This window comes from Salvia miltiorrhiza, chromosome 2, assembly GCF_028751815.1.
Source record: "Salvia miltiorrhiza cultivar Shanhuang (shh) chromosome 2, IMPLAD_Smil_shh, whole genome shotgun sequence".
NCBI lineage: Eukaryota > Viridiplantae > Streptophyta > Magnoliopsida > Lamiales > Lamiaceae > Salvia > Salvia miltiorrhiza.
The window spans coordinates 30,143,102-30,163,386 of NC_080388.1; the positions used below are offsets into that span (position 1 = coordinate 30,143,102).

At 37.8% G+C, this 20,285-nt stretch overlaps 2 protein-coding genes and 1 long non-coding RNA gene across 3 annotated transcripts; 2 read left to right on the top strand and 1 right to left on the bottom strand.

The window, feature by feature from the left end:
* The first annotated feature begins 10,630 nt into the window (after nucleotides 1-10,630).
* LOC131013270 (protochlorophyllide reductase-like) lies at nucleotides 10,631-12,185 on the top strand. Its single transcript, XM_057941332.1, has 3 exons — nucleotides 10,631-10,810; nucleotides 10,888-10,977; nucleotides 11,052-12,185. Exons 1-3 carry the CDS (start codon nucleotides 10,757-10,759, stop codon nucleotides 12,090-12,092), a joined length of 1,185 nt encoding a protein of 394 aa, XP_057797315.1. The 5' UTR covers nucleotides 10,631-10,756; the 3' UTR covers nucleotides 12,093-12,185.
* A 67-nt stretch (nucleotides 12,186-12,252) lies between these two features.
* On the bottom strand, nucleotides 12,253-14,833 carry LOC131013269 (lanC-like protein GCR2). The gene is made up of 6 exons (XM_057941331.1): nucleotides 14,533-14,833; nucleotides 14,285-14,463; nucleotides 13,509-13,620; nucleotides 13,255-13,371; nucleotides 12,860-13,171; nucleotides 12,253-12,770 (listed from the first exon to the last, which is right to left on the bottom strand). Exons 1-6 carry the CDS (start codon nucleotides 14,689-14,691, stop codon nucleotides 12,432-12,434), a joined length of 1,218 nt encoding a protein of 405 aa, XP_057797314.1. The 5' UTR covers nucleotides 14,692-14,833; the 3' UTR covers nucleotides 12,253-12,431.
* A 160-nt stretch (nucleotides 14,834-14,993) lies between these two features.
* Nucleotides 14,994-19,803, top strand: LOC131013271 (uncharacterized). Its single transcript, XR_009097616.1, has 4 exons — nucleotides 14,994-15,503; nucleotides 15,896-16,039; nucleotides 18,537-18,795; nucleotides 19,739-19,803. It is a non-coding gene; the product is annotated as an uncharacterized LOC131013271 (long non-coding RNA).
* Nucleotides 19,804-20,285: the final 482 nt, after the last annotated feature.

Consider the following 20,285-nt stretch of genomic DNA (forward strand, 5'->3'; position numbering starts at 1 on the left):
TTCAAGAATTGGGGTGTGACATTATAATTTATATACAATAAATGATTTTAATTGAATGTTAGTGATTAGATGTATATTTGTTATTAATTTTATATTTCTCAAAAGCGTATATATTATATGTATATGTTGCAATATATTATATATTATACTGTATGAATTTATATATATATATATATAATATTTATCTTCTTAATTTTTAATAAAATCAATTTTAAATTGAGTTTGAATTGAGATATGATGCATGTGTATGTAAATTATAAACGGGTTCGGTCATTGATTTACATGTTTGAATAATAAGGCACAAATTCTATAACCTGATTACTTTAAAACAAAATCTTATCTTATGTCTATCAAAATAATTAAAATTTTATTTTTATGTTTTATAAAATATATCCGTACATTTTATTTGTATAGGGAAGAAACATATATTTTTCATATCTAGCTAAAAACTTTATTTGTTTCAGTTTCATCAATAATAATAATAATAATAATAATAATAATAATAATAATAATAATAATAATAATAATAATAATAATAATAATAATAATAATAATAGATAAATTACGAAATTAGTAATGCATAAATGAAGAATTTAGATAAAGAACAATAGATGATATGATGTTAAAATACATCAAAAATCTTTAATTATGTATTAAATTTATAATAATCTCAATCGAGTGAAGAATTCATATAAATCACCTTATTTCACATTGATTTTTTTTATACGGTTTCACTAAAATAAAACTTATACAAGCGAATGATTCTCGGAACACAATTAAATGATAATACTCACAAGTTAAATTTGTTCTTTCAAACTCCAAACGAGATGATTTTTGAAGCCCAATTATAATATTTGAAGCTAATAATGTATAAAAGTTTGTCAAGATTTTTTCAAGTTCCATACAAAATGATGTTTACAAGTTAGTTATGATATTAGAAGCTCCAAATCATACAATCTCACAAGTCAAATTTGATTTTTAAACCTCAAGATAGTGATGTTAAAAATTTGACGCATAAAAGTTTATTTTTTGTATTTTAAGGTCTAGACGGGATGATGCTTAAAAGTCTGGTGTTCAAACATTAGATGTCGTCTTCCGGGCTTTAAATGATGATATGATCCTACAGGGTGGTTCAGACGAGATGATGCTCAGATGAAATAAAATCTTCAATATTGACCTTTTTCCAAAATACTACTCCATTAAATAAAAATTTATATAAAAAGAATATTTATTATTCTAACAAAATGTTAACATTTAATTGAGGAATATGATTCAGATTAATATAATTTCAACTATATTACCTTAAATTAAATAAATTTAAAAATAATTTATATATAAATAATTATTTATACAAAATAATACCCCCCGTCCCTAAAAATCATGCATGGAAATTTGTAGTAATGATAGTGGAGAAAGAGTCCCACTTAAATAGATTATGAGTAAATAGTGTAAGTTAAAAGTGTAACATTGTAAGAATTATATGTGGGTAATGTCTAAAAATAGGATATGCATAATTTTGGGGGCCGTACCAAAAAGAAAAGGTATGCATAATTTTGAAGGAGGGAGAGAATATCATATAATTTAAATAATAATTTAAAATAATTTCCTGTCGAATTTCGACGAGTTACGCACTAGTTCACACTTATACAATTTAAATAAAAGAAAGAAAAATTCATAAATTTGATACATATAAATTTGCAAACTAAAATGGATATAATTTAGGAAACAAATCAATATTTAGTTTCCGAAATTATTGAAGTAAAAAGAGGAAAAAATATCTTAAGGATCTTCCAATATAAATTAAGCGTAATTTAGTCATGATAATACTTTAACTGAATTTTAAAAAATCGAACTGGTCCGATTTAACTTTTAAGGGTATTATGTACGTACATACTATGTATATTTAGCAGATCTGATGCTGGAATAATTCCTGTTGTTTAATGCAATTTTCAAAAACTAGAAAATTTACGATTGAATTCTATAATATTCTAAATATTTTGTCTTTTGTGTTTTTGTTACTTCACTTTATTTCCAATTAATTAATTCAACAATTAATCTAACTATAGAATTAAGAAGCAATCTTGACCATCAATTTCACTCAATCTAACGGATTGAAAAAAAGGAAAATTGGCTTTTAAATTCATTAGTTATTTCCGAAAAATGCATTAGAATTACATAGGGTTATTCTTGTAACTTTTGCATATTGTAATCATTATGAATCTCATCATATGCGTGAATTCCGACTTTCCTTCTTTAGCATTAAGATTTTTACATGAATGTTGTAACAGTAGTCAGGATAATATCTTATCAAATCTTTCTATAACAACATAGATATTGTAAATCTTAATTAGTGGACTTACCGTTTAATGAATGTGATTAAAAGTCAATCCTACCCTTAAGCTTATAATAATCGGCCATTACTAGAATAAATACTCACCGTTGGATTGGGTTTAATGTGTGGTTTAGATTACTTCTCACTTCTCAAAATACTTAAGCTTCTCAATAGAACTTCTCCCTATATATATATATATATATATATATATATGTATATATATATATATGGGTGAGCTAAAATTGTCACGAACACGGACCAGGGAAATGGGGCTTCGGGTGCGGTCGAAGAATCAGAGATGCATTTGGCCGAAGAGGAGGGTGTCTTGACTCGAGAAAACGGCATGGAAGTGAAGGAAGACTCAAATTGTGGCTAAGAGCGGTGGATGGGAGCTAAGGCCTATAGGACACGTGTAGGCTGGAGATGAACCAGAGTGTCTTTTCTTATCTTTAATTTCTTTGTTATGATTAAGTTGTTATTTGCCTTGGTCCCCACCTTGTTGGCCTTGGTATAAAGTTTGTACGTGCATGGAGTGAACCCTAAGAAATTATTAACTCATATCCTAATCTCGCCTTTCTTCTCTATTGCTTTCTCCTTCTTCTCTCTTCCTATCTCATTCAGGTTTACAATTCCATAATACAATTACTCTTCATACTCAGCAAATATAACAATTACTGTTAGATCTTTTACATTGGTATATCAGAGCTTGGTTTTTGCTGATTATTTAGCAAAGATCACGGCTGGGCATGGCTGACGGCACGCGGGTGAAGGAGCTGCAGGAGGCGCACAAAAAACTGGAACAACAGCTGCAAACGGAAGCATTGAAAAGGATTGCTAATGAACAACAACTGAAAGAGCAGATCAAAGCGCTTGATCTGAAAATAGACAACAAATGTGATCAAATGGCAAAATCTTTGGAAGAAATCAAGCAACATCTAATGGGTTTGAGCAAAGGGAAAGAGACAGGGAGCTCATCTATCCTAGGCCCTACGCCAACACCATACACACCAAGGAAGGAGGGTAATTATACTAAATCCAGTAATTTTTCTACAGGATTTAAATCTGATTACTCTAATCAGTCTGGCTCAAACTCTGGAAATTCTTTTCATAGAATTGATTTTTCTAAATTTGATGGCACTAATCCCAGAGCATGGATCATTAAGTGCAACACTTACTTTAAGCTAACTGCACCTATGTCTGAGGAAAATATGGTTCAACTAGCAGTCCATAATTTTGAGGGTAAAGCCCTCCAATGGTTACAAAATTTTGGGTGTGAACAATTGTTTGCTATTACTTGGGAACAATTTATGGAAGTAGTAGCTATTAAGTTTGATGATTTGAATGAAGCAAAGATAATCATGGAATTTAAAAATCTCAAGCAAACTGGAAGCTATGACAGTTATGTTGATACCTTTGAGGAACTCAGAGCCTGTTTGTTATTAAGCAACAACATGAATTATGCTGAGGAATACTTTGTGGCCAATTTTATCAGTGGTTTGTCTGATGAGATGCAGGGATTCATGCTTCTATTTAAACCTAAAACCCTTATGGAAGCTATTGAGCTTGGGAAGCAACAGCTGTTTACCTTGGAAGCCTTATCGAAAAGGGTGAAACCAATCCAAAAGCCTTTTCAGATGCAGGCAAGCAGCTATAAGAGACCTGATGCTACTGTTGCACACAAGTCAAACACACCCAACAGCATAAAATCTTCAATCAAGCTGTTAACTAATGCAGAGATGGCTGCAAGAAGGGATAAGGGATTATGTTATAATTGTGATGAAAAGTATGTTTATGGGCATAAATGTAAGCACAAAGTATTTTACATGACCATGGATGAGGAGCAAGAATCTACACCTTTACAACAGGAAGATGAGGAAGTAGAGGTTGTATTGGTGGAGAACCAGGCTGTTGATGAGGTATACATGACCATGGAATCACTAATGAACAGCCCAAATTCTACTACAATGAGAGTTGTAGGTGAAGTTGGTGGCAAGCAGTTAAAAATACTTGTAGACACATGGAGTACCCTTAGTTTCCTAAGAGAGGGTATAGCTAAGGAGTTGGGCTTGTGTCTTGAGAATGACAATCCTATAATTGTTAAGTCAGCCACTGGGCACAAGTTGATAAGTAAACAGAGAGCTCAAGATTTTACCTGGACTATCCAGGGCCACCAATTCATGTTTTCACCCAGAATCTTGGGTAATGAGGGATATGATTTGATCTTAGGCAGTGATTGGCTGAAGTTCTCAACACCCATTGGCCTGGACTATGATAATATGACCTTTACAGTCTTTACTGGTGGCAAAAAGGTTAAGCTGCGAGCTGTCACTGATTCTGCTCAGTTCCAGATGCTATCTACAGAGAGTCTACATCAATTAATACATTATCATCATGAAGAGGTTGAAGAGATGTATGTGATTTTACCTCAAGACAATTCTGCACAGTACACTCTTACTAGCTCTATTTCTGCACTATTGGAGGAGTATAAGGATGTCTTTGAGGAGCCACAAGGACTGCCACCAAAGAGAGGAGTTGAGCATCAGATTATACTTAAGCCAGGTAGTGTGCCTAAACATCAATTCCCTTACATGACAACACACAGCAGTAAGAATGAGATTGAGAAAATAGTGAAAGAACTACTGGACACTGGTATGATTCAAAATAGCAGGAGCCCATTTGCCTCTCCAGCAATCTTAGTCAAGAAGAAGGATGGTTCTTGGAGGATGTGTATAGATTATAGATACCTCAACTCACTAACTGTTAAGCATGATTACCCTATTCCAATCATTGATGAACTGTTAGATGAGTTGCATGGGGCTAACTACTTCTCTAAGTTAGATCTGAGATCTGGGTACTTTCAAATTTTAATGAAAGAGGAAGACATATATTTAACAGCCTTGAGTACTCATCATGGACATTTTGAATTTTTGGTGATGCCTTTTGGGCTTTGTAATGCCCCTGCCACATTTCAGTCTTTAATGAATCAGGTATTTCAGCCATATCTGAGGAAATATGTACTGGTCTTCTTTGATGATATCTTGGTGTATAGTAAAGGGGCTGAAGAGCATTTAGTGCATCTCAGGGCTGTATTGGAAGTGCTCAGGTCAAAAACTTATATGCAAAGATAAGTAAGTGCCAGTTTGGGGTGCAAAGTATTGAGTATTTGGGCCATATCATTTCAGATGAGGGGGTAGCCACTGACCCACAGAAGGTGGATAGTATGATTAACTGGCCTACTCCTAAGACTCTTAAACAGCTAAGGGGTTTTCTTGGGTTGACTGGGTATTACAGAAAATTCATCAGGCATTATGGGTTAATCAGCAAGCCCCTCACTGAACTCTTAAAGAAGGACAACTTCAAGTGGTCTCCTGAAGCAACTAAAGCTTTTGATGATTTGAAGCAAGCTATGGTATCTGCACCAGTGTTAGCTTTGCCTGACTTTACCCAGCCATTCACTTTGGAGACTGATGCTAGTGGTGTGGGAGTGGGGGCTGTACTCATGCAGAATCAGAAGCCTATTGCTTATATGAGCAAAGCCTTGTGCACTAAAAATCAGCTATTATCAGTCTATGAAAGGGAGTTCTTAGCTGTTATCATGGCTGTGCAAAGGTGGAGGTCTTATTTACAGGGCCACAAGTTTTTTATTAGAACAGATCAACAGGCTTTGAGACATCTTTTGGATCAGAAAATAATGAACCCTATGCAACAAAAGTGGATCACAAAACTTCTGGGTTTGAATTATGAGATCCAATATAGGAAGGGCAGTGAAAACAAGGCAGCTGATGCTTTGTCTAGGTATCCAAAGGAGGGAGATAGTTGTAACTCTCTAACTACAGTTACTCCTATGTGGATGCAAAGAGTAAAACAGAGCTATGAGGGGGATGCATACTATTCTCAAGTTCTTATTTCTAAGCCAATTGATCCATCTACTTATGCTGACTATACAGTCGTTGCTGGTATTATTCAGTATAAAGGAAGAATTGTGGTGGGTTCAGCTGCCAACCTTAGACAGCTCATCTTAAGTGAGGTGCACAACACACCTTTTGGAGGGCACTCAGGTAATTGGGGAACGTATTCCAAACTCAAGTCTTTCTTTTACTGGCCAAATATGAAAAAAGATGTGGAAGCCATGGTTCAGGGGTGTGATGTTTGTCAAAAGAACAAGGTGGAACATGTCCATTATCCTGGATTACTCCAACCCCTTCCCATTCCAGATAAATTCTGGACTCATATTACCATGGATTTCATAGAAGGCCTACCAAAATCCTTTGGCAAAGATGTGATTATGGTGGTAGTGGATAGACTAAGTAAGTATGCTCACTTCTTGGCACTATCTCACCCCTTTACAGCCCAAACTGTTGCCAGGCTTTTCTTGGACCATGTTTACAAGTTACATGGCCCCCCGATCAGTATTGTCACTGATAGGGATAAAGTCTTCACTAGTCACTTTTGGAGGGAGCTCTTTAAGGCCATGGGCACCAAACTCGAGATGACAACAGCTTACCATCCACAATCAGATGGCCAAACAGAGAGAGTTAATCAGTGCTTAGAGGGGTATTTGCGGTGTATGGCTGGGGCTACTCCTAAGCAGTGGTTGAAATGGCTATCTTTGGCTGAATATTGGTACAACACAAATTACCATAGCAGTTTGAAATGTTCTCCCTATCAGGCTTTCTACGGTTTACCACCCCCACATACTGGATTAGGAGCCTATTTGAACTCCCCCAACCGAGAAGTGAAGGAATGGTTATCTCAACGGCAGGCTATGGTTACTATATTAAAGAAAAATCTAATCTTGGCTCAGGAACATATGAGACTTTATGCCAATAAACAGCGAACAGAAAGAAGCTTTGAGCAAGGTGATTTTGTTTACCTAAAATTGCAACCCTATCGGCAGAGCTCTGTTGTGTTGAGGAAAAATCTAAAATTGGCGGCGAAGTACTACGGCCCCTATCAAATTGAAGAAAAAATTGGTGAGGTCGCCTACAGGTTGAAGCTTCCTGAATCATAAAAAATTCATCCTGTGTTTCATGTCTCTTTACTTAAGAAATGTGTAGGAAAAAATATTGTACCTTCCAATGAGTTTCCCGATGTCGACGCTGATGGGCATTTCAAGGTCGTTCCTTTCTTAATTTTGGACTACCGCACCATTACTCGCGCTGAGAAATCTGTACAGCAAGCTCTGGTTCAGTGGACGGAAGACGGTGCTGACGCGGCGGAGTGGGTGGATCTGAAGTTTCTCCGTCGGAAGTTTGCAATTACTGATCCTTGCGGTCAAGGATCTGGAATTCCGGGGGGTAATGTCACGAACACGGACCAGGGAAATGGGGCTTCGGGTGCGGTCGAAGAATCAGAGATGCATTTGGCCGAAGAGGAGGGTGTCTTGACTCGAGAAAACGGCATGGAAGTGAAGGAAGACTCAAATTGTGGCTAAGAGCGGTGGATGGGAGCTAAGGCCTATAGGACACGTGTAGGCTGGAGATGAACCAGAGTGTCTTTTCTTATCTTTTAATTTCTTTATTATGATTAAGTTGTTATTTGCCTTGGTCCCCACCTTGTTGGCCTTGGTATAAAGTCTGTACGTGCATGGAGTGAACCCTAAGAAATTATTAACTCATATCCTAATCTCGCCTCTCTTCTCTATTGCTTTCTCCTTCTTCTCTCTTCCTATCTCATTCAGGTTTACAATTCCATAATACAATTACTCTTCATACTCAGCAAATATAACAATTACTGTTAGATCTTTTACACAAATCATGTCCATTAGATCTTGATTGATGTTGTGGCTCGAAATTTATCTAATTAGAACATAATTCGTAACAAAAGAACTTCAGATTCGTGCATAGAATATAATTTGTAACAAAAGTACTTTTAATTTGTAAAAAGAAAAACGTATGAATTGCAAGGGAAACAGTTACGAATTTCGAATCTTCATATAATTTGATCTGGATCATTAATTCACTATGATTTAGAGGGGTGTATTCGTTGTGGATTTCCACAGACTTTAAAAAGTCCATGAAATTTAAATTCCATGGAATTCACATAGATTCCAGACCACTTTCAAAGAATTCATGGTTGGATTTCACCCCGATTTTCATTGATTTTCGAAGACTTTAGGGGATAATTCTGGAATTGAATTCCATGAAAACCAACGCCCGCTGAGTCCCAGCACCGCTGGAAACCCAGCATATTCACGCTCAAAAAACCTTCCTGGCCAGCATATTCATTGTAGTATGATCTAGCAGCAGCTTCTGTTTCAAACACCATACCAACATAAGGTTCTGCGTTTCTCTCGGCTTCACATGTCGCGAAGTCCCCTGCTACTGATGCTTCCATCAATCCATTACCACCATCCGGTGTAGCTTCCACATCTACTAAAAGAAAATACTGCACTGCATAAGTCCAACCATGAAAGTCAACAAGCATTCCCATAAGAACTACAGATATTGTACATCCCACCCACAACGGACAACATTCAAACTGAGATTCTAGGTACCATGATTGTAACTACTGTCCAAAAGTGTGCACTAACAGTTATCCAACAATAGATGAGAAAAGAAACTTGGCAGAAATTTCACCTTTACAAGAAAGTATTCCATAGAAAAAACCAAACTAAAACTTTTCCAGAGGATGAGAGCAGAAATATTATAACAATAGACAATTGAAACATACTCATATATAAATTTATAAGTATCTCCTTGTTCACACACATCTGATCCATTTTTTAAAAAAATTTCTCAACAGCAACAAACACCACAAATGGAGTCCGAGTTTCACGAAATTATACGAAATAACCAAATTCTGAACCGAAAATCAATAACAGAAAACCCAAAAAAGGCATTCGCATACCACAGAAACCCAGATCAAATGATTGATATGTATAACGAGGTTCTGCATTACTAAAGGCATACACAAATAAACATAAAACTAAATAGAAAATGTGGAAAGAGAGCAAAGAGAAGGGTTTAATACTGCTGCTGCAACCCAGCGGTCGCTGGGAACCCAGCGCCCGATCAAATCCAGCGTATGCTGGACTCTCTCAACGGTGGCTGAGTTCCAGCGCTCGCTGGCTTCTTGGCCGCGAGCGCTGGAACTCAGCGCTCGCTTAAAACTTCATGGATTTCAATTCTCGTGGTTCTTGGCCGGATTTCGTCGTGTGTATTTTTTGGATGAAATTCATGAAAGTCATTCCGGATTTTAAGTCAATGGAATAACGAATACACCTAGATTTGTATGAATTTTAAAAAGTCTGAAACGAATACACCCAGATTTATATGGACTTTTAAAAGTCTTGAACGAATACACCCAGATTTCTGCAGACTTTTAAAAGTCTGGAACGAATACACTCAGACTTTTAAAATCCATAGAAATCCATTAAATTCCAGAACGAATACACCCCCCTTAGTAATGGACAAGATTTGTTCTTATATATATATATATATATATATATATATATATATATATTTTGCGCATGTTAAAGTGACATTAAAATTTATTGGTGAGTCTGAGTGTCTGACCAAGAGACGATTAATTTTATTTTGTGCATGTTAAAATGACATTAAAGTGTCTGACCAAGAGACAATTAATTTTTTTTTTTTACCATATTTAGTGCATGTTAAAGTGACATTATAATTTATTGGTGAGTCTGAGTGTCTGACCAAGAGACGATTAATTTTTTTCCAAATCAAATTTCGAATAGCTTAGCTTAGCTCACATACATAGCGCCAAATACCTTACCTGCTAGCTCCCCTTATTTGATTTATGGTTCTCCCTTGCATAACCACCTTTGTGTCTCATGAAGTCCTAACATTTGAAGATTTCTTAATACTCGTAAAATAATAATTAAAAAACTTATTTCAATGAAAATATATTTTTTTTATTAAAATATCTCTGCCGTATACATTCTGCATCATACATATTCTTAATCTGAATTGCAAAAATTAGCCAATTCATTGGAGGCTGCATTTAATCTTCAGATATGCAATATACCGAAATAGTAAATAACTAGAATGCTGTGAATGTGTGGCAAAGAACTCAAAAGTAGTTCCCTCTCAGGCAGAATATGAGTGCCAAATTATGGTACGAGACTGCACCAAACCTTATCTCTGACTCTCAAATAGTATCAATCAATTCATGCCCATAACGCTATAATACTCCACCCCCATAACTGTGGGGAGACTCCTATAATTTAACATTTAAATACAAATTATATCAACACGAAATCTCACCCACAATTTCTGATTGGTTTGGCATATGCTGCCACTAATATTATCTTATCCGTGCTAGATTTCATATCCAAAACAGCACTCCCATTTTTGTCCAAATCAAACACATTTCTTAGCATATAAATTTGGTCACGTTGTACCTCGAAAAATATCCTTGACTGTAAGAATCTAATTAAGATATTTTTCCAAGATTTTCTCAATGGCTTTGCAGGCTGCTACTCTTCTTCCTTGTGCATTTTCCATTCACAAAGAGGTTTTCTTTTCTTTCTTCATTTTTCAACATCATGTATTTCATACTACATTGTACAATAAAACAATTATTTTGTGCAGGGAAAATCCGGCGCCTCTTCCAAGGACTCATGCCTCTTTGGAGTAACATTTTCCGACCAAATCAAAGCTGATTCTTCACTGAAAACGAAGGTGAAAAAATCAAGAGCTTTTCTCAAAAAAATGTGAATGTCGTTTCAATCAAGAATCGAGTTGAATTTGTGCAGAGAGAGTTGGGGTGGAGGATTAGAGCGCAGACAGCAGCGACGGCGGCCCCGACGTTCGCCCCGGCCACGCCACAAGGGAAGAAGACTCTCCGGAAGGGCACGGTGGTGGTGACCGGAGCCTCGTCCGGATTGGGGTTGGCCACCGCCAAGGCCTTAGCCGAGGGCGGCAAATGGCACGTGATCATGGCGTGCCGTGACTTCCTCAAGGCGGAGAAGGCCGCGAAATCGGCGGGGATGGCCAAGGAGAACTACACCATCATGCACTTGGACCTGGCGTCACTCGACAGCGTGAGGCAGTTCGTCGACAACTTCAAGCGTTCAGGGCAGCCTCTGGACGTGCTCGTGTGCAACGCGGCCGTGTACCAGCCGACCGCAAGAGAGCCTTCGTACACAGCCGAAGGGTTCGAGCTGAGCGTGGGCACCAACCATCTCGGCCACTTCCTCCTCGCAAGGCTGCTGTTGGACGACTTGGTGAAGTCGGACTATCCATCGAGGCGGCTCATAATCGTGGGGTCGATCACAGGGAATACGAATACGCTGGCCGGGAACGTGCCTCCGAAGGCAAACCTTGGAGATCTGAGAGGCCTCCAAGGCGGGCTAAACGGGCTCAACACGTCGTCCATGATAGACGGTGGGGACTTCGACGGGGCCAAGGCGTACAAGGATAGCAAGGTGTGCAACATGCTGATAATGCAGGAGTTCCACCGGCGCTACCACGAGGACACCGGCATCACCTTCGCGTCCCTATACCCGGGCTGCATCGCCACCACGGGGCTCTTCCGGGAGCACATCCCCCTCTTCAGGCTGCTCTTCCCTCCATTCCAGAAGTTCATCACCAAAGGCTTCGTGTCAGAGGAAGAATCTGGAAAGAGACTCGCGCAGGTTGTGAGCGATCCCAGCTTGACCAAATCTGGAGTTTACTGGAGCTGGAACAAGGACTCCGCCTCCTTCGAGAACCAGTTGTCGCAGGAGGCCAGCGACCTTGAAAAGGCAAGAAAACTCTGGGAAGTCAGCGAGAAGCTCGTCGGATTGACCGACTGAGCTCAGCGTCGCCGGAATTTTGGGTTGAGCCTTATAGAGGATTTCACTTGTTTAGGATATCATAATAAAATCACTCAATCCATGCTTTTTTTTTTTCTACTTCAGGTTTGATCTGAATTCTGCACAACTTTCTTAATCTCATAACACATAACTGCTCAAATTTGATGTAAGCAACCAAAATCTAAATCTAATCAAACTCCAAATGTGAATTATGGCTTCACTAAAATTACAACTCGAGGAAGGCCAAGAGAAGGAGATTTACATACAAGGACGGGACCGTAGTCAAGATACAACAACAGCATACTAAGTAAGTGATAACGACAACATACAGCAAGAAAACTAGAGTTCATAGGCTGGAAATCTAGCCTGAGATGGCTCAGTGATGTCAAGAAAGAGATAAGCCATTCCCCCAATACCTTCGAATAGTGAATACGGACGATCACCTTTATGTATAACACCCTCTGAAATGAGGGTTTGAGCCCGATCATGGAGGAAGCAGGCGAATGCTTTGGCTCTGTATAAGTATTCCGGTTTCCCAGTTAAGCGGTAGAGCGATAGGAATACGTAGGCATTCCCACTGATGCCGTGACAAATCCCTACTCGCTTCAGTAGGCCTCTGTTCCAGACCACGTCCCCCGCCTCCATTGCTGCTTCGACAAACTCATCTCCTTTGAAAACCTGATAACATCAACTCCACAATTTAAATCTACTTCATATTAATGGAGTCAACACAACATACAGAATCAATTGAAAGCACGTAATTTCACCTGGGCTGCTTTCACCAGAGTAAGAGCAACACCGGGTGCCCCGTGGCACCAATGGACGAGTTGATCTGCTTCATTTCCTTCACTCGAGGGGTAATTTCCACTAGCAAAACGGTTTTTGATCATGTAACGTAGTGTGGCTTTGACATCCTCCGCCTCATCAGGCTTCAGCTCCACGTCCATCAACACGTTCATAATCCCGGCTAGCCCGTGGGCTGCTCCACAGTATCTTTTCCCGTGCCACTCATACATCAAGGGGCAGCTTCCCTTCCCCAGCTGCCTACCAGACCTTATGATTGCATTGACAACAGCCCTCTGTACGGATTCAAAAGCGAACAAATAAGGTCCCCATCAAGCTGGGATGAGAAGTTCAATAACACATTATCAAAATGTTGTACCATTCTATTGGAGGACACTGTGTTAGGACCAATGTGTTTGTTCAAGAACAAACAAGCCCACAAAAACCCGGCTCTCCCATACAATAGTTCGTCTGGAAGATCTGTGGATAGCTTAATCTGATATTACACGCAGACAGAAAACCATATATCAGCAACAAAGAAAAAAAATACAAATACAAATACAAATACAAATACAAATACAAATACAAATACAAATGTGGATACAGGAATGATTTGCAAGCGCAAGTAACAACCTCTTTGAGCTGTGATACATAGTGCTGGCATAGTTTCTCATCACCATTGTGGTGTGCCACCACAGCACCAACAGCGCAGACACCGGCCTCTCCACAAAGGAAAGTGACACGCCTGCAGTTAAATAACAAGACTCCACGAGTAATCCTTTGGTAGCCAATTGTGTATAATTGGAATAGTAGAATATACTATGGTCTGTGTAAACTATGACAAACAACAACAACATTTACATACTCTCTAGTCTCTAAATTAATTTGGTATTTCTATGAGGCCTAATGCCAAGCTCTTAGATATGGCGTTCAACAGACTTTAACCTTCTATATCAAAATCCCACAAAATCAATAACCGCGCTAGTAACCAAAATCAACTGATCCCCAACATGACATTGATGAGCAACCAGCCAAAACACCCAAATATCACAAAGAAATCTCAATGCAGTAAAACATAAAACAACACCATAAGCTACCACCTATCAAGGTTTTATCAATGCTACTCCTAGAGAATTTCAACATGCCTTATATCCATTATCCACACACACAGAGAGTACAAATCTAAAATTACAATATCAGAAAGAAATAATAAAAAGCAGTAAGAGTTCAAACAACAACACAATCTACCACCTATCAAGATTTCATCAATGCAACTCCTAGAGAATCTCAACTTGCCCTTATATCCACACACATACAGAGTAGAAATCTACAATCACTAAATCACTTGTGTAATTCTCCAAGAATAGTATCTAGGCATCATATTGGAGATGGAAGCAAAGAAAACATACCCAGAGCCTTGAATAGCAGTCTCGCAGGCTTTAATTATGTCTAGAGAAATATGAAGATGAGTCCTATCTCCTGTAACTTGATAAGCTTTGAACAGCAAGAAAGCAGTTCCTAAATCCCCCGTGTACAAACTAAAGTCGCGCACGCGTTTTCCCGAGGCCAGCCAGCTCTCCTTAACCACCTAAAACAACCAAACCAGCAAACATAATTCTTTTTTCCTTAGGGGTGAATTGAATTTGGCATTACTTACTGTATCTTTGATGTCCAAAGCGTCTTTCTTGAGGCGGTCGGACAGAGTCTTGAGTGGAAGATGGAGAAGCTTCGTGAGCGAATCGTCGGCGGCGGGGGCTGACTGAGTTTCTGGGATGTAAGCGGGCATTTCATTTGGAAAGAAACGATCAGCAGCCATTTTTCGGAAAGATTTGGTTTTGAGAAGCGTTTCTGAAATGGGCGTTTTGATGAACAATAAAAAGTGAAGCTTTTATATACATCGATGTCCATGTGTGCACCGTCGTTTCCATCCCTATCTGCACCGTTTCATCTCCTTTAGGCAACACAAATGCCACATGTCCGATTATGTTCATTCACAATATGCCGAAAATGCTCGATTCCTATTAGCAAAAAGGCTAATCGCTCATAAATATATTACTTTTTCTCATTTTTTGAAATTGCACGCCACCTTTGAAATTCACCTCAAAATATATCACATTTCATTTTCTTCTGAAATTGCACATGATCAGTCAACCATCACCGATCGAAAAGATGCCGTGTGGACGTCGGAAACGCCACATATACACGCATGAAAATAAAAATTTAATTAATGTGACAAGTAGAAAATTATAATTTTTTTATTAAATTTAAATTTCAAAATATATAATTAAGCCATTAATTTCCCGAATTATAGATCTTCCCCTAAATTCCTTAGTTTTACAATATCTCCCCCATTTTACAATTGCCCTCCACACCCTAGCGTCCAGCCGTCTGCTCCAATACAGGCTCCACAATTGCCCTAACTTCGGCGCGCGATTACACAGCTCCGGCGACGAAGGCTCCGGCGACTCTAGAGCGCGATTCCAGCGACTCCGGCACACGGGACTCCAGCGCGCGATTACACCAAGAGAGGCTCTAGCTCCGGCGACAAAGGCTTCGACGACTCTAGCGCGCGACTCCAACGCACGAGACTCCAGCGACTCCAACGCACGACTCCAGCGACTCCAGCAGGTTTATGTTGGGGAATTACTTTATATTGCGCTTTATTCATATATTTAGTTATGGCATTTACTATCTTCAGACATTTTTCTTGCAAACTGCTATGAACAAAATAACTAGAATTCAATATCTGCCTGCATTGAAGAAACAGAGAAGTGATGCAATTCTACTTTGTTGCACATCTTTTTCTGAATGTTTAGTTGGGCGAATTGAAATTGCTAATGAAGCAGACATTCTTTTGTAAAATGGGGGGGGGGGGGAATTGTAAAATTAGAGAATTTAGGGAAAAATCTATAATTTGAGAAATTAATGGCTTAATTATATATTCTGGAAATTTAAATTTAATAGCAAAAAAAAATTATAATTTCCTACATAGCTGCCATATCAATTAAATTTTTATTCAGGCGTGCATATGTGGTGTTTCCGGCGTCCACATCATCTTTTCGATCGGTAGTTAGCTGACCATGTGCAATTTCAGAAGAAAAAGAAAGGTGATGTATTCTGAGGCGGATTTCAAATGTGGTGTGCAATTCCAAAAAATGAAAAAGGTAATGTATTTAGGGACAATTACCCCCTTACCAAAAATCCATAAATTCTCCAATTCTTTAATTTATCATTAGTTTTTACCTATTTACATCTATTTATGCATATTCTAAATTTTTTTGTAAACTAACAGATCTTTTAATTCTTTATTTGATTCTTTTACTCAAAATAATAATTATATGAAAAGTAACGATAAAATTAATATAGCCAAAGTACTCCATATTTAAATCAAATACGATAACATTAGTAATCATAAGAACAGAATAATTTCAAATCCTAATAACATTTTAATATGAGATCCTATCAACATAATAATTCAAATCCTAATAACATTTTAATATGAGATCCTATCAACATAACAATTAAAAATCCTACTAACTAAACTATAATAATTAAGAAATATTCAAAGTACTGCATTCTCATTCGACTTCCTAAATCTTCTCTTTCTTGATTGCAACTCTCTTGCCTTTCTTGTTCATCACAACTGGTTTAGCTTCATCTGTAGATCTCTTAAGCGACTCATCATCACTTAAGTTCACCAATTCTGTTGGGAGTGAATCATTCTTAGATGATGTTGCATTACTTGAGCTTCCATCCTTGTTGAGTTCACTTCCAGTTTGTATCTTGCAGTATTTTGCAATGATTTCTTCATCACAATTAATTTTTGCAACTCCATAAGCACCATCCATAAGTTTTGTCTCTCCACATTTGATATTGATCTTGAAAAGAGAACTTTTGCCCACTACCAAATCCGCATCGAAAGGCATATCACTCCCACCAAACTCCTTCAAAATTTAAAAATGAATAAACAATAAAAACAGTTAAAATGTTATATTATTATTTCTAATATAATAGCATTGACAAACTTCTTACCACGCTTAAATCTTCAGCAGATTTACCAATTAATTCCATGCACTCTCTATCCCATAATGTTAATGATGCACTTCCAGAATTGTCTATAACTGAAACCCTTAAACGATACCTACAATTGATTTTTAAAAAAGTTATTATTTTAATCTTTGTATGAAACAAAAATGTAAAGTATACCTCATTCTGCCAAAAACATCAAAGCTTTCACATTTGGTGCAGAAAAATGAATCATCATCTTTCCTAAGTTTGCTCAAGCATTTCTTGCATGCAAGATATGTCCATGCCAGTATGGTTTTCACTTCATAAATAGTACCATATATCCAAAATGAACCATCCTATATAATATTAGACAATGACATAAATTAGAAAATTTAAAAAACAAAATCGATTTTATAAATCTTTAATATACCTTTCCGTTTTTTAATTCTGAAATCTTTTGAAAAGTAGCTTCTCCTTCATTGATTTCATCATCAATTGTTCGTGCCTTAGGAACAGTAAGGTATTCGAAAGAAGTTTTTCGATCCTTGTTCATGCTAATGAAGCTACAATTTAAAGTAATGGATCAAATAAATATAAATATTTTAAATGAAACGGGTACAAATTATTGAAATTTTAAAGAGTTTCTTACTTGTTATACATTTGTTTCACATCTTCATTGTTTTCATTGAGCACAATTTCTGTAGCATGATATATACTTGAAATTCTTACTTCTCGTGCAATGTAAAATCCATTATAAGTATGAAACAAATAATTTATGTAAATGATTTTAAACCAAGCCTTTTACCTCTGAACAAAGTAGCACGGCAGAACTTGATAATGATACAAACTGGTTCTTTTGGTTTTGTACTAAGATAATCATTCAACTGATCTGCATATTTTCCCCACAATGAGCATGAAAGAGTTTTTTGCCTGTATACATGGAAAAGAAACATAAATATTCGATTTTCATAAAAAATATGCAATTAATGTTTGAAAAATAATTACTCCTGATCTTCAATGACGATTTCCATCAATTTTGTTGGTTTTCCATTTGTTTCCTTCAATTGTGGTCTATAACTTGATACAATGATTCCCATAATATCTATAAAGAGATAAAAAAAAATATTAGTTATAGTATTAATTCAAACTTGTGTAAAAAAATTCGAAATAAATTACTTACCAAATAACTCATCATTTGGAAAATCCTTGATGGAAGACACATCTTCAAAGCTTTTCAGATTGTACATCTTGCATGGAAATGAATCATCTTCCAATTGTGTGATGCGCGTATTTTCGAAGAGTATTATCTTGAATTTGTTTTTCGTGGTTTTGAATTTATTGTTGTCATGGACAACAATAAAGTTCATCAATGCATACACATTTCCTTGCTGAAATTTGGGCTTCATTGTTGATAGTGCACTTTGTGGAATTGTTGCATGGATTCGATTATCCTACAAACAAAGATAAATATATATATATATCAATACAAATCTATATTAAATTTAAAATTTGACAAAAATAGTTAAGAGTAGATACTACCTTTTTGTCATGGAAAATGCATTCATGGCTGTAAACTTCATCATCGTTGTTATAATATGGGACGTCATAGCTGCGAATCAGCCTTAGCTGTAATGCTATCTTACTCTTTTCCAGCTCCAATTCCTCGATCGAACCAAAAAGAGGAGGCATTTTCGAAGTTTCAAGAGGCTTGGAGAAAGAATGTTGCTGATTCTGTGTTAAGAAATGAAAGTGGTGCAAAGTGAATGTAAAATGAATAATACAATTTATAATTAATGTGTGTAACTGCTGCTGAGACGTGTAATCTGATTTGCTAAAACTGCTGCTGAGACGTGTAATCTGATTTGCTAATTATTTTAATTTAATGGCTGTAAATTGGGATATTTGTGGGTTAGTGGAGACCAAGGATGCACGGATTCGCCGGAAATCACCCCCGTGCAGTATCCAATTCGCGCGGGGGGCGGGTGCGGGCGCGATTCGCGTGGGATTCGCACGGGATTCGCCACCTGGCGAATCCCCCCAAAAATCAAAAAAAAAAAATTCGGATTCGCGAATCGGGTGCGCCAATCTCACGAATCCGGCTGCGAGGGACGGTGGTGCGGTGGCTTCGGCCGCTGTTGTGCTGTTCCGGCTAGATCTGGAAAGGAGGGGAGGCGGCTGGGCGGTGGTAGATCTGGAAAGGAGGGGAGGCGGCTGGGACGGTGGTGCGGTGGCTTCGGCTGCAAAGGGAGGAGACGGATGGGCGGTGCTAGATCTGGAAAGGAGGGGAGGCGGCTGGGCGCGCCTCTGTGGAAGCAGGGGCGGCGATTGTCGCCGGAAAAGGGAGGAGGCCGCGACTGGGAGGAAAGGACGGAGAGGATGGTGAGGAGAGATAAGGGGGAAGAGGGAGAAGTCGATGGAGCAAGAGGGAGAGGAGGCGGAGCTGCCGGTCTCCGCCGACGGTGCTGCCGTCCGGTGGCGCGGCGGCCAGAGGCCGAGAGGGAGAGGGCCGAGGGAGGAAGAGAGAAGGAGAGTGAGCAGCGTGAGTTGTGTGTGTGTGTTGTGGTGTGAGTGAGTTTTAAATTAGGGTAAAAAGGAAAATGGGCTTTGGGCTTCACTTAGGTTAATGGGCTTAATTTTATTAAATGATGAACATGGGCTTCTAATTAATTAATTGCTTTGGGCCTTTAACAAATTTTAATTCTTTGGTCATATATAATAACAATATATATATATATATATATATATAACACAGACGTATCCTTTACGAATCGCACCCTACCATTTTTGAAAAATCCGTATCCCCGCACTGGAATCGTATCGCTCCCGCACCCGCCCCCCGCACCTATGCAATCTAGGTGGAGACATTTTGTATAAATTAAATTGAATCAATCTGAATGTTAGTGGGTGAAGTTTGAAGTTAGTGGAGACATTTTGTATAAATTAAATTGAATAAATTTGAATGTTAGTGGGTGAAATCTGTATGGGTTAAAGTTAGTGGGTGAAGTCTGCATGGGTGAAGAAACAGACGTTAAAATAGAGAATATTCTGTTAAAAAATGACGGTAGATTAATTCTGTTAAACTGGCTTTTTATATGATATATAGATTATCACTCAATTTTAAAATCAATTGAAAATTGATTTCAAATTGAAATTTTAGCTTTTTAATATAGTATAGATTTTGGTTGTATTTTAATGTCTCATGGGACAAATAAAGAATTTATTTATGTTTTTTATTTAATTAGGAGATTAGGAGTTTGAGATTTATATGTTGAAAGGAAAGAGGACAAACCCCAATCTTCATCCTAATACTAAAATCACTCCTCAATTATGTAGAAATTCCCTAAATTTTTCCGCTGCATATCAAACCTCTTGTGATAATAGGGATAGAGAGGAAGGGTGGAT

Coding starts and splice junctions, on each gene's coding strand:
- LOC131013269 (XM_057941331.1), bottom strand. CDS start 14,691: ATGGCTGCTGATCGTTTCTTTCCAAATGAAATGCCCGCTTACATCCCA. Junction 14,464..14,532: donor CTTTGGACATCAAAGATACA/GTAAGTAATGCC, acceptor TGGTTGTTTTAG/GTGGTTAAGGAGAGCTGGCT. Junction 12,771..12,859: donor CTCTGGTGAAAGCAGCCCAG/GTGAAATTACGT, acceptor TGATGTTATCAG/GTTTTCAAAGGAGATGAGTT.
- LOC131013270 (XM_057941332.1), top strand. CDS start 10,757: ATGGCTTTGCAGGCTGCTACTCTTCTTCCTTGTGCATTTTCCATTCAC. Junction 10,811..10,887: donor CATTTTCCATTCACAAAGAG/GTTTTCTTTTCT, acceptor TATTTTGTGCAG/GGAAAATCCGGCGCCTCTTC. Junction 10,978..11,051: donor ATTCTTCACTGAAAACGAAG/GTGAAAAAATCA, acceptor GAATTTGTGCAG/AGAGAGTTGGGGTGGAGGAT.